Below are 13604 nucleotides of genomic sequence, written 5' to 3'. Positions count from 1 at the left end.
TTCCTCCCTTATGCCTCATCAGTCGGGGACTACGCACAATACAAATGGACTCTGCTTCAGGTATTTTGATAGTACCCGACTGGCCTACACAGCCATGGTTCCAAATACTCCATGACATGGTTGTTGAAGCTCCGATGGTATTCCCCAGTGACCCAGAGTTATTAACACCCAGTGTCGGGCACAAGCCACCCGTGCCATGAAAAAATCAAACTCCTGGGTTGCAGATTCTGCACAAACCACTTCTGGGACTGGGATTATCATAACATACCGTCAACACCATGTCAGCATCCCTCCGAACATCCACTAAAAAACAGCACTTGGCCTGCATCAAAAAATGGGAGAAGTACTGCTTGGATACAGGGACCACCTACTCAACCGCTACAGTTACCAACGCACTGGAATTCCTGGCGAACCTTCACCACGATGAAGGACTCAGCTACAGAGCCATCAACAAAGCTAGAAGTGCCCTGCCTGTCTATTTAAAACCAGCTCCAGGACAACAGGCCATGGGGTCCCACCCACTGGTGGTCAAACTAATGAAGGGTATTTACAACTCTAACCCCCTAGACCAAGGTACACCCATACATGGGATGTCAGTGTGGTCCTGACATACCTCAGGGGATGGCCACCAGCCAGATCCCTCAACCTGGAACAATCTATGCTCAAAACACTCATGTTGATGGCACTTGTATCTGCACAGAGGGTCCAGTCACTACACCAATTGTGACTGGACAGCATGCTCACAGCTCCAGACCAGATCTCTGTCGTTATCCAGGGACTGATCAAACAGAGCAGACCAGGAACACCTAATCCAGTCGTGGAATTCCGGGCTTACCCGCCAGAACCACGGTTATGTGCCATGACCCACCTACTATCCTACATAGACACAACCAAAATATTCGAGGGAGATGAAAAGCCTTGTGGGTCAGTCATAAAAAACCTTATGGTCGGGTGACGAGCCAAACCATTGCGAGATGGCTCAAGCAGGTGCTAAAAACTGCTGGGATAAACACTAACAAGTACAAGTCTTATTCCACCAGGGCAGCATCCACGTCGACGGCTAAAAGAATGGACGTGCCTATAGACCACATCCTGGCTACAGCAGGATGGTCGGGGGAAAGACCGTTCAGAAATTTTATAATAAGCCGTTGGCAAAACCTGTTTTATTTGCAGGAAAGATTTTACAGACTGCAAATATTTAATTTAAGCCCAGGGAAGCAATTTAATTTCTTTGTTGGTATTGTTAAAAAATACCATTGTGTTTTTCTACAAACAGACTCATTGGTTGATTACGATAACACACTTCCTCCCTCAAGGACTTCGGCAGTGCGTGAAGTAATAACTGTTACACGGTTTGAAATCACAGAGCTTTGAAGTCTTCATGGAATCACTCACGTGACTCCGAAGTAAAATAGTAAGATTAAACGAGAACTTACCAGTTTGAAGTTTGATCTGTATTTTACGAGGAGTTACGATGAGGGATTACGTGCCCTCCGCTCCCACCCTCAATAATATGGATCAAACTGATAAACTGATGTCTCCTTGTCTTTACTATGTTTACTTCAATAACTGTGTCTATCTGTGATTCCACACCGCTGCTTTGAAGTATGCCGCGCATGCGTGCTGAGCGGGCTCTTCACATAATCCCTCATCGTAACTCCTCGTAAAATACAGATCAAACTTCAAACTGGTAAGTTCTCATTTAATCTTACTATTTTAGATTACTACACAATCCTCCCTCTCTCCCTTCTTTCGCCGTATTCCCCCTCCCCCCATCCCTCCCTATGCCCCACCTGATCACACACCTATTTCTCCCCCTCCCCTCTCACCTATATTTCTACCTCTAGCTTCACAATGTGCAACTGGGGCTGTTTTCTGATTAATTGATTAATTTTGAAAATATAATGATTAATTAATTAGTTCCCAAAAATCAGATTTTCATGATTTTCAAATTAAATGTCATCCATTTACTTCTGAAGATATATTGGCTCCATATAAGGTCAAAAGTGGCTATCATCTCTGGGGGATCTTCTGTAGGGGATAACTTTCTGCAAGATGCTCGGCAGCAACTTATCAAGTCTTTGGCAGCCTTTATTACTAAGAACTCTGAGGGCAACTGGCATTTAGGGATGCTTCTATCTTCAAATTCCTGTCCAGGTCACACACCACAGAAATGTTAATTCCTTTCAGTCAACATCTGATTATCTTATAGTTTGGTGAGATGGCAGGTTTGTATAATTCCTTGTGGTAATAAAGTTCCCTCTCAATAATGAGAGGTTCCATTATGGCAAATAAAATAATTGGAACTAAGATAGATCCAATTGCTTATATTATTCCTCAGCTGGGAGAGTCTTCCAGGGAGCTCTACCTGAGTTCCCGCTGAACTGATCATAAAGTGATGCACCAGACATCTGTTCTAATTTGTGCTTATTCTCCCTTATGTGAGGCATAGTTTGGCTTGTGTTCATTCTTCATAATGATGCAGGTGAGCTAAAAATATAACTATCTGTCTCTTTTAAATATATTTCTCAGGATTCCATTTGCAATTTTAAAAGCAAAATAATTATAACTGAAGGTGTACTTCAAGTATTTTGCTGTAAAAACTTACATATTAGCATTTTCTTCCTCAGCTGTCACAGAATATGAAGGGTATGTTTCTCCTCTCTTGGATTTCTTTGAAGCAGTAATGAACTCATATTCTGCTGTCAGACATCCACCTATTGCAAAAATGTCACTGGAAGGAGTGAAATGTGCATTGACGCACAACCGATTGGATCTGGTCACACGCTGGGTTATGCAACAGAGGTAATAATCTTAACTAAATGATTATTATAGAACAAATGTTATCATAGAACATAGTATGGAGAACAAAGTTAAGTATAATATAGCTGACTGGAAACCAGAGAAGAAAATTCTGCATTTAAAACCTCACACTCTGATTTTCTCATTCAGAAATCTCAGTCAAATAATGATAGGTAGTCAATCAATTTTCAATGACTGACGTGTAAAGATTGCAAATAATTTGGAAAGAATAAAGCTAACATACTTTAGGAACCAGATTGGAAAATAAGAGGCATGAACATCAACAATTTTATACTTTAATCAGAGGATTTTCCTATTTTGGTCGTACCAGTGGACAAACTTATATTTTATTTCTTGTTAAGATCAATCAAAATAGTAATAAACATAAACGTTGACCTTACTTAAATCAATGGGGTAAAAGTGGATCTGGTCCAGATAAATCAGAACCAAAAAAGTTGTCCGAGCTTAAAGTAAGGTAAGTCATCGGTCTACAGAATTGGATACAACAATGACCGAAAAGATATTTGGACAGATAAATGAATAGGACGGGTTTATAGGGCCATGGACGAATTACAGGCAAATAGGACTAACCCCATATTCCAATTTAATTGGCATGGATAGGCTGGGCCAAAGGGCCTCTTTCCATGCTGTATAGCTCTATGATTCTATCTCTGAATGTCAGAGGGGTTAAGTGGAGAAGGCAGGAGAATGGGGTTGAGAGGGAAAGATATATCAACCATGACTGAATTGTGGAGGAAAGTTGATGGGCCGAATGGCCTAATTCTGCCCCTATAATTTATGAACATTGATTTTGAGAGAATTATGGAACGGAATTAGAGCAGCATGCAGTGGAGCTTACCAAGGAGAAGGCAATTCCAGATTTAGTGTTATGTAATGAACCGGATTTGATAAGGGAACTCCAGGTAAAGGAACCATTAGGAGGTAACGACCACAACATGATACGTTTTAATCTGCAATTTGAGAGGGAGAAGGTGAAATCGGATATGTCGGTATATCATCTGAACAAAGGGGACTACAGAGGCATGAGGGAGGAGCTGGCTAAACTTGACTGGAAAGGGACCCTCGCAGGGATGATAGTGCAACAGCAATGGCAGGAATTTCTGGGAATGATCTGGAAGATGCAGGATCTATTCTGTCCAAAGAGGAAGAAAGATTCTAGGGGGAAGAGGTGACTATGGCTGACAAGGGAAATCGAGGTTAGTGGGAAACCAGAGGATTGGGAACAACAGAAGGTAACTAAAAAGGCAATAGGGGGAGAAAAGATGAAATACGAAGGTAAGCTAGTCAATAATATAAAAGAGGATAACAAGTGTTTCATCAGTTATATAAAGAGTAAGATAGAGGCATGACTGGAAGTTGGACCGCTGGAAATGATGCAGGAGAAGTAATAATGGGGAAGAAAGAAATGGCAGAGGAGTTGAATAACTTTTATGCACCAGTCTTCACAGTGGAGATGATACCAACAACGTGCCTGAAATTCAAGAGAGTCAGCGGATGGAAATTAATGGAGTGGCTATTACTAGGGAGAAGGTGTTTGGAAAACTGAAAGGGCTGAAGGTGGATGTCACCTGGACCAGATGGACTGCACCATTAGGTTCTGAAAGAGGTGGCGTTAGAGATTGTGGAGACATTGAGAGTGATATTTCAAGAATTACTAGACAGGAGAGGTCCCAGATGATTGGAAAATTGCCAATATTACCCCACTGCACAAGAAGGGAGCAAAGTAGAATAGTGGGAACTGACTTCGGTGGTTGGTAAGATTTTATTATAAAGGATGAGGTTACGGAATACTGTGAAGTTCACGATAAAATAGGCCAAAGTCAGCATGCCTTGTGAAATGGAGGTCTTGCTTGACTAATTTGCTGGAATTCTTTGAAGAAGTAAATAGTAGGACAGACAAAGGAGAGTCAGTAGATGTTGTTTACTTAGATTTTCAGAAAGCCTTGTGCACACGTGAGGCGGCTAAGGTAGTTGAGAGCCCACGGTATCAAAGAGCATAGACTAGCAGGTTGGCTGGATAGTAGAAGACGAAGAGTGGCAATAAATGGGCTTTTTTTCTGGTTGGCTGCCAGTGACTAGTGGAGTTCCGCAGGGATCGGTGCTGGGGCTGCTACTCTTGTGTATTAATGATTTGGATGAGGGGATTGAAGGCTTTGTGGTTAAGTTTGAGGATGATATGAAAATAGGTGGAAGAGCAGGTAGTGTAGAGAAAGCAGGAACTCTGCAGAAGGACTTGGATAGGTTGGGAGAGTGGGCAGAGAAGTGGCAGATGGAATATAGTGTACCAAAGTGTGCAGTCGTGTTCCTACTGTTTGATCTACAGTAGGAATAAAGGTGTAGACTATTTTCTAAATGGGGAGAGAATCCAGAAATCAGAGGTGCAAAGGGACTTGGGAATGCTGGTGCAGGATTCCCAAAAAGCTAATCTGCAAGTCGAATCAGTGGTAAATAAAGCAAACTCAATGCCAGCTTTTATTTCAAGAGGGCTTGTATACAAAAGCAGGGATGTAATGCTGAGGCTCTATAAGGCACTGGTAAGGCCGTATTTGCAATTTGGGGCACCATATCTGAGGAAGGATGTGCTGGCTCTGGAGAAGGTCCAGAGGAGGTTTACAAGAATGATCCCAGGAATAAGTGGGCTAACCTATGATGAGCGTTTGTCAGCACTGGGCCTGTACTCGTTGGAGTTTAGAAGAATGAGGGGGGACCTCTTTGAAACATACAGAATAATGAAATGTTTGGATAGAGTGGATGTGGAGAGGATGTTTCCACTGGTGGGAGAGTCCAGGACTGGATGTCATAGCCTCAGAATTAAAGGACGTTCTTTTAGGAAGATGAGAAATTTATTTAGTCAGAGGGTGATGAATCTGTCGAATTCTTTACCACAGAAGGCTGTGGAGGCCAAGTCAGTGGACATTTTTAAGGCAGAGATAGATAGATTCTTGATTAGTACAGGTGTCAGAGGTTATGGGGAGAAGGCAGGAAAATGGGGTTAGGAGGGAGAGATAGATCAGCCATGATTGAATGGCGGAGTAGAATGGTCTAATTCTACTCCTATCACTTGTGACGTTATGACCCAATTACAGGATCATAGTCTTTGAATGCTGTTTGGACGTAGTGGCAGATGACTTGAGAATAGCAAATACTACTTCCTTGTTCATAAAAGGGACTACGGATTAACCTTGCAACTACAGGCAGTCAGTTTGAACTCATTTGGTGGAAAGACATTTAAAAAATATTGATCTGGGACAAGATTAAGACAAGTCAACATGGATGTGTTAAGAATAAATTATGTTTCAATACATACTTAGTTGAAATAATCGTGTTTCAATAATTTGATAGAATTGTTTGATAAGGTAATGAATATTGAGGGTAATATTTCCATGGACTTCCAGCAAACAATTAATAAGGTGCCATATAACAGGCGTGTTAACAAAATCGAAACATGTTTCATTGACAGACATTTATACAGTAGCAAGGCTACGATGCTAGATAAGTAAATGACAATAGCTGTTTCTCGGGCTGGAGGAAGATGAATAATGACATATTCCCAGAAATCTTTGTTAAGCTGGATTTTGGGAGTTTGGCTGCGGAGATATTGAGCTCTTAATAATTTGTATCCTCACAAAGATAAGATGCTGATTATGAAATCCAACTATTGCCGCAGTACAAAATGAAAATTGTATATACCTCCAGCAGATTTCTTTCCCAATGAAGTCAGTGGAACGGAGAATCAGGTAGGTTGTGTGATGGGCACCACATGTTATTTTGTGTAAACCTCTGAAGGTGATGACATCTTGTAAGATTCCTAATTTACAGATCATTTTGCATCTAAATGACTAAGTGTTTTTTTTTGTTACTTGATTTAAAACTTTTTTGGTACTTTGCTACTTTCTCTTTTTGTCTTTTAGATTGACATGTTCGGAAGCCCTGGGAGATGCACTTTACGATTATGGAGAAACTGAGCTACAAGACTTTGAAACGTGTATGGCATTGGCTCAGACTGTCTATAATAAATGTGGTGTGCATAAGAAAGCTGTTCTCTGCATGTGCATGGTTGGGGAGTTGACTGGGGCGATGGAATATATTCATGATTCCAAAAGGTTCAGCTTGGGTAAGAATTCAAATGAATTTATTATATTTTGTTGATTAAAATTACTATTGTGAGAGAACTTAAATGATAACTTTTTTCTAAATATGTTTTTTCTAAGGTTTACCATTGCAACATTTCCCTTTCTCAGTAACTTGCTTTGAAGGTGAATTACAGTCTACTGAACAACCTCATAATCTTGAGTCGTATGACAGAATATATTTGTTGATGTATTATTGTATACTATCACTCCTTATTCTTTAAAGTTAATAGCTGGATGCAGTCTCGGAACTAAAGCTTTCAGATTGATCCTTCAAATTGTCGTAGCAGCTATAACCTCATCAGACCATCTTGTGACCACATTCATTTGTTGCGTATGGACTGCTTCATTATGCAAATAAGCATGTTCCTATCACCAATTATTGGGAGTTTGGCTGTGGAGATATGATAGATTTTACACTCTTCCAGGCCAGCCCAGTATAGATTCCATTAGCTTGAATTGATACACTACCAACCAAACATAAAGTCATGATTTCAGGAACATGTCTGTACAACGGAAAACACTCTTTGACAGAAACTTAGTTGTTCCCAAACAAAAGGACAAGGCAAACTGTTTGGTATTTAGGAAGGAACCCAACTCAATAGTCTTTGGTAGAAAATTTAGGATATTAATCCTGTGTTGATATGTGTAGCGAGTCTAGGATAGCATCAAAAATATACATGTACCTGTAATTTACGCTATTTGTATTTATTTAATTCTATTCATGTTACTTATCTTTACAAACTGGGCACTCACAAACTGAACTAAGCTTCACGTGAAGATAACTTTAGAACTCTATTGGAAGATTGTAAACATTTGTAAAAATTATGATTTTTAATCAGCTCTAATTTCCTGATATGTACCTCTATTTCCCAATATACCCAACATTTTACCAGCTTTTTCTGAAATATAGCTTCCTTTCTACAAATAGAACTTTACTAGATTTACTAAGCTACCCCTTGTTTGTTTCCTTCTTCTGAACCTTCTGAGTTTTGTAGTCGGCAGGACAATACTCTGCATATCGTCAACTAGGACAATTTAACATTTTTATCAAGCCAAATTAAACAAGCCAATTAACCTACAAACCTGTATGTCTTTGGAGGAAACCAAAGATCTCTGAGAAAAACCAAACCTGTACGTCTTTGGAGGAAAACAAAGATCTCTGAGAAAACCCACGCAGATCACAGGGAGAACGTACAAACTCCATACAGACAGCATCCGTAGTCAGGATTGAACCCGGGTCTCTGGGGCTGCATTTTGTTGTAAGGCAGCAACGCTACCACTGTGCCACCGTGACTATTATCCATTCTATGTTCAAATCTATCACAATCATGCTTGTTTTCTAAATCTGAGTTTATTCTTTGGAAATCATTATCCTACAGATTTTGTTGGTCCCAAACAAAAAGGCAAGTTCAGTTGCTGAGGAAGTTCATGACCGAGATTGACAGATTTTTAGGTTGTTCAGGAAATTGAGGGTTATGTGATATGTAGAATTGTGGCACATAGGTAAAAGATCAGCTGTGATCTTTTTAAATGGTGGAGCAGTGACATTGGGCCAAATAAGGTATCTTGCTATGTTCTTACATTCCTGAGAAATGTTATGGATTCAACTTTTAAATTCTAGCCCTCTTGACTTTGCCCTCGGCCTAAACATCCAAGCTATGGCAACAGAGCTTCAGGTTTAAACATTCATTTAATTTCAGATGCAATATTGGCATTTGCCTCTACCCTTTTATGGATAAGGTTTGGTAGAACCAGTGTTAATGCCTGATATTTACAGATACAATCAAAAACTACTGACTGGAATTTCCTAATTACTATGCTCTGGAGTTCCAAGTTATCATTGGCAGCACACAGTAATACAAGCCTATTGCTATATATCTTATTTCTGCTCATTTCTGATAAAAAAATATGAAACTAGAATATGGTATTACATCCATTTTTGCTTTATAATGATAAAATCCCTAACTTAATTATGGTTATTGGCTAAAGTGAAAGAACTATGTATCTGTGGTCCTTCACACAGAGAGTGGTGAATCTCTGGAACTCTCTGCCACAGAGGGTAGTTGAGGCCAGTTCATTGGCTATATTTAAGAGGGAGTTAGATGTGGCCCTTGTGGCTAAGGGGATCAGGGGGTATGGAGAGAAGGCAGGTACGGGATACTGAGTTGGATGATCAGCCATGATCATATTGAATGGCGGTGCAGGCTCGAAGGGCCGAATGGCCTACTCCTGCACCTAATTTCTATGTTTCTATGTCCTTTAAATGTACTTCTTAATTATCCTTGTTTTGGTGTGATTCTAAATGCAAAGTTAGACCGGGGTGCTAAACTACCAGCAGCAGATTTGAAAAGTATTGTAAAAGTGTAATCTAAGTTGTAAGAATATATTCTTTAACAGGTGGTTAGTTAAGAGGCTTAACCAACGGCATGGATGCCTGGTTGAATCCTTTAAATTAATAAGAACTCTGATAAATAAATAAAATATGATGTAATCAGCCCCAGAGGTTAGAATCAAGAATGTTCTAATATTTATGATATAGCTCTTGGTGAATTGTGGTCCTGTAAACATTCTGAACATAATTTTTAAAAGACAATTACAATTGAATTGTCTCCACCAGTGAGCTGCCTGTGGCCCATACACTTTAATAGTAAGATTAAACGAGAACTTACCAGTTTGAAGTTTGATCTGTATTTTATGAGGAGGAACGTTGAGGGAATACATGAAAGAAGCCCGCTACAGCGCATGCGTGTCATCCTTCAAAGCAGCGGTGTGAGGTCACAGATACCCTATATTGACCTAAAATAGCAAGATTATCAAAGAGATACCAGCTTAAGATATGACCCTATGAGGGTGGGAGCGGAGGGCATGTATTCCCTCAACGTTCCTCCTCATAAAATACAGATCAAACTTCAAACTGGTAAGTTCTCGTTTAATCTTACTATTTTACTTCGGAGTCACGTGAGGGACTCCATGAAAGATTTCAAAGCTCTGTGACCTCATGCCGTGGAAAACGAGTCCATGCTTCACAACTGCCTTGGTAGTTAGAGAGAAATTGTTAATTATATTCAAAGCATTCATACCAATTATTTAATGGAAATGATAAATAATATCGAATTAATTCAAATCATAACCCTGTATTCTTCAGGGATAAATTATCATACAGAACTTAAAATTGTTCCCCGAAAAAACGTTCCCATACTGCTAACTGGTTTGTTAACATTTCTGAAACGTATTCTCCAACAACCATCCTGCAATCCTGAGGATTTGGTCCATGGATACATCAAGGCGTTTTGCTGCAGATGCAGCTGCAGCCCTGGTGGGGTGAGAATTAAATATGTTATTGTCCACTCCCGCCTATCATATCCCATATATCAGCCACCGCGAAATGGTCCGAGTTACACTCTATGGTACAGTATCTTATAGCTGATTAAACGCCAATTCCTTGCCTCTGATAGCCTTTTTCTTACTGTATAACAAAACCGTACTTTACTATACAGAGGCATTGTCCTCCGGGTAGGCCATCAATTCTATGACCTGCCCCGCTAATCCTGGCCTATTATGTTTAATAATACGGTCCTGGATCACAAACCTCAATCTTCGTGCCGCAATAGTGAAGCCATCCAGTCTTACTTTTAGCAATAACTGGAGCTTATGCACTGTGACTAGCGCTATCAGCATTACCATTTCTAGTTAGTTATCCAGATTTAATGCTGTAGCCGGCGACCAATTCCTTGGCAAGATCAAAGCCACACTTACATTCCAAATATAGTTATCTTACTGTTTCTTGCCATTAATAACTTGACAATGCACTTTCGGCATTATTCACAGTGCTGAAACACAGTCCTCCATATTGCAGGCCTGGTAAGCAACTGTAGCACCCCCGGAACATCCTTATTTCTGTGGTCCAGAAATTGATCATGGCAGTAATTAGTCCATTTTACTATGACCTAAATACTGTTATAGAGTAGACCTTCTTCGTGCTGCTGTGATCATGTCCACAGTTCTTTCGATAGCCCCATGTCCCATAGCGGTGTTTTAGAGTCTACAACCTACTAAATCAATATTTTCTATGACATGGATAGCTATCCTCAGTTACTGGATGCACCAGCAACTTAGGACTACGTCTACCGTTATACATAGTTCCAGCACCATGTCCTGTACCCCGGAAAAACCATAGTTGGGTAAGCCAATCAGGTACTAAGACATCCCCAATGCCGATTCCTGTTGAATGTCCCTTCGTACCCCAAATTTATAAATAGACAAGGAGGTAATACATAAATGAAAAACCCCTCCCCTAGTGCAGTGAAACAGCATCTGTAGCTTCTGCCTCAGGATCTGGTATCAATGATACATACCTCGGTAACTGGTGATTTAACCCCGGATGCAATTCTAATATCCGGCCTTACCTACTTTACTGATTTTAGCAAATACCATCTATCCAACATCCATTTAGTACTTCCAATAATTTTTCGTGGCCTGGTGTCTGCCACTGATTTAGTATCCCTGGTAGATACGTAGCCCATAACCAAATATTCCTTTGGACACACCATTCCCAAGTTTAATTTGCCAATTCATCACAAGCTGGTGATATCTTTCCACCCATATGACTTAAATATGCCATCACCGAGGTATTATCTATCTACCATCTACCATGCTGCAGTTTCATTCCTGAGCAATAAGATTTTTGCCCATGAAATGCACTTAACATTTCTAACCCTTAGTGTTATGTAGGTTAGCTTCTTATATATTCCATCTCCCCCATAGCTCGAGATGGTATCAGTTGTACCATAACCAATTGCACTGGCATCTGTTTGTAATAGCACAGCCGAGTTGACCTCTGTGGCTTTCCATATTAGTAAGTCATTAACATATTAAATGTGTTAATGGTGTCAATTTTGACTTAAGTGGATGGACAATGCATCCCAGCTGCACAAACAATTGATTAGTGGCAACCACTGCCTAACATGCCGATTCCTAAGTTATTCCCACAATAAGGATATCATCCAACTATACCATAATTCTATGATTTTGGTGTTGCAGCAGTCCCAACACTGGTTTAAAATTTTTCCCCCAGTTTGATATTGAATAGCAAGGATCTTAAATTAATACTTCCCATAGACTAGCCTGCTGCACACTAAATCTTTGCACTGCTAAACATATCCATTTTTAAAATGAATATATTGCACAACATTGTGAAGTATTGATAATCCATAATAATACGGCATCCCCCATCTTTCTTATTTCTAATAAAGATGTTTGAGACAAATCCTGTTGTTCAGGTTTAGTTATTTCATACCAGCATGTATATCTATCCGGTTATGTACTGGAGGGTTTTGTTCGTGTAGAACTCTATCAGATATCCCTTAAAACTGCTAAGGATATATCTGTCCATGGATATATTACACCAAGCATCAACATGAAGTTGCAATATCCCCCCAACTTCCGTGCTCCCTATTAATACTGGAGCCCCAAATTCACCTACCTCCATGGTTATTGGTGGTAACCAAGTTATTTTCCTTGGTTTCATATGCGGTTGTGGAGAGACTAAAGGTTAATGTTAGTTTGCATCTCCACAGTGGTCGTCCCGGCCAAACCCTAAACAGGACGCTGCTGCTGGGTACCTCTGCCCAATTCTTTGTAGTATAATTACAAAAACACACTACCTCTCTTAGGATGCACATAAGGTTAATGTCTTCCCCAGAAATCCTTTGGATGCTTTAATCAGCCCCAAAGTCAAGCCACCACGCCAATTCTTTACCTGTTTAGACAGGTCTCCCCCCCCCCCCCCCCCCCAATAACGGGGTCTATAGCCCTTTGCTCACATAGTATAGTGAAGTAGGGTCTAGAGCTGGCTGAATGGCCCTTCAACTACACATTTCAAAAAATAGTGCTAATGGCATCCTTAAGGTCACTAATTTTGTACACCTTTTTTAAAAAACATGCGGGCCAAAGCTGTATGCCCGCCATGAGACCTTTCAGAGTATTACGGCCTTCCCAACACGTCTGCAAATGCACCTGTAACAATGGCTACATTGAGAGCACCACAATATTCCCGGGGTATAGAACCCTTGCCAACACTTCAGCAAACTATTAGCTTGAAGTTAATGGGTGGACTCACAGTCCTTCAATACTCACAGCCATCCTCTCGAAATCATTCTCCGTGAGTTCTGCTGGCAGTACTGCTCATCATGTTCGGCAGGTTGTTTTCCCCCCCTTCAATAGGGGACAGTGGCTCCATCACCTGCTCAGGCTTTACCCCGTCAGACCTTCCATACCCTCCTCAGAGGCGTCCGACATTTCATGCAGCCCATATGGGAAACTGCTGTGGGACTTATATTATTTGCCCACTGTGGCTACCTCCAATCCCGGAGCCTGCCACTATGGAGAATTTTACTCCAGCAAACCGCTCCAGCCGACTTACATGCTCTCGGGCACTAGTCGTCGCGGGTGCTTAATATATGGGACCGCTCCTGCCGACCTTGGTGCTCTCGGGCACTAGTCGCACGCGGTATATCCCACAGCCCGTCCCCATGCCTACGGGCACTGGACCGTTCCCCATGGTCCTGGTACTCACGGGCACCTCTACCCATTTAGGGTGAAGTTTGGCACTCGCTCCCATCTGGGAGATGCTGGTGCCGACATTTATTG

The 13604-nt window shown here is 40.9% G+C and overlaps 1 protein-coding gene and 1 long non-coding RNA gene across 4 annotated transcripts in view; one reads left to right on the top strand and one right to left on the bottom strand.

Annotated features, from left to right (window-relative positions):
• Positions 1-13604, bottom strand: part of LOC129699777 (uncharacterized) — a 30084-nt gene that overhangs the window by 7256 nt on the left and 9224 nt on the right. The window contains exon 4 of one of the 2 annotated variants that reach the window (XR_008723931.1): positions 2609-2734. The exons of the other annotated variant lie outside the window; for it this stretch is intronic. This is a non-coding gene — a long non-coding RNA (uncharacterized LOC129699777). The remainder of the gene's footprint in view (positions 1-2608; positions 2735-13604) is intronic. 2 annotated transcript variants of the gene reach the window in all.
• LOC129699776 (clathrin heavy chain linker domain-containing protein 1-like) overlaps positions 1-13604 on the top strand; it is a 64055-nt gene that overhangs the window by 45860 nt on the left and 4591 nt on the right. For both annotated transcript variants that reach the window (XM_055639848.1, XM_055639847.1), the window contains exons 9-10: positions 2631-2805; positions 6735-6937. In XM_055639848.1, the coding sequence (XP_055495823.1) occupies positions 2631-2805; positions 6735-6937 (378 nt within the window). The remainder of the gene's footprint in view (positions 1-2630; positions 2806-6734; positions 6938-13604) is intronic.

Source organism: Leucoraja erinacea, chromosome 8 (genome assembly GCF_028641065.1).
Source record: "Leucoraja erinacea ecotype New England chromosome 8, Leri_hhj_1, whole genome shotgun sequence".
In the NCBI taxonomy this organism is placed as follows: domain Eukaryota; kingdom Metazoa; phylum Chordata; class Chondrichthyes; order Rajiformes; family Rajidae; genus Leucoraja; species Leucoraja erinaceus.
The sequence above is the reverse complement of the archived record's forward strand: the minus strand, read 5'-3'. Positions and strand labels throughout refer to the sequence as shown.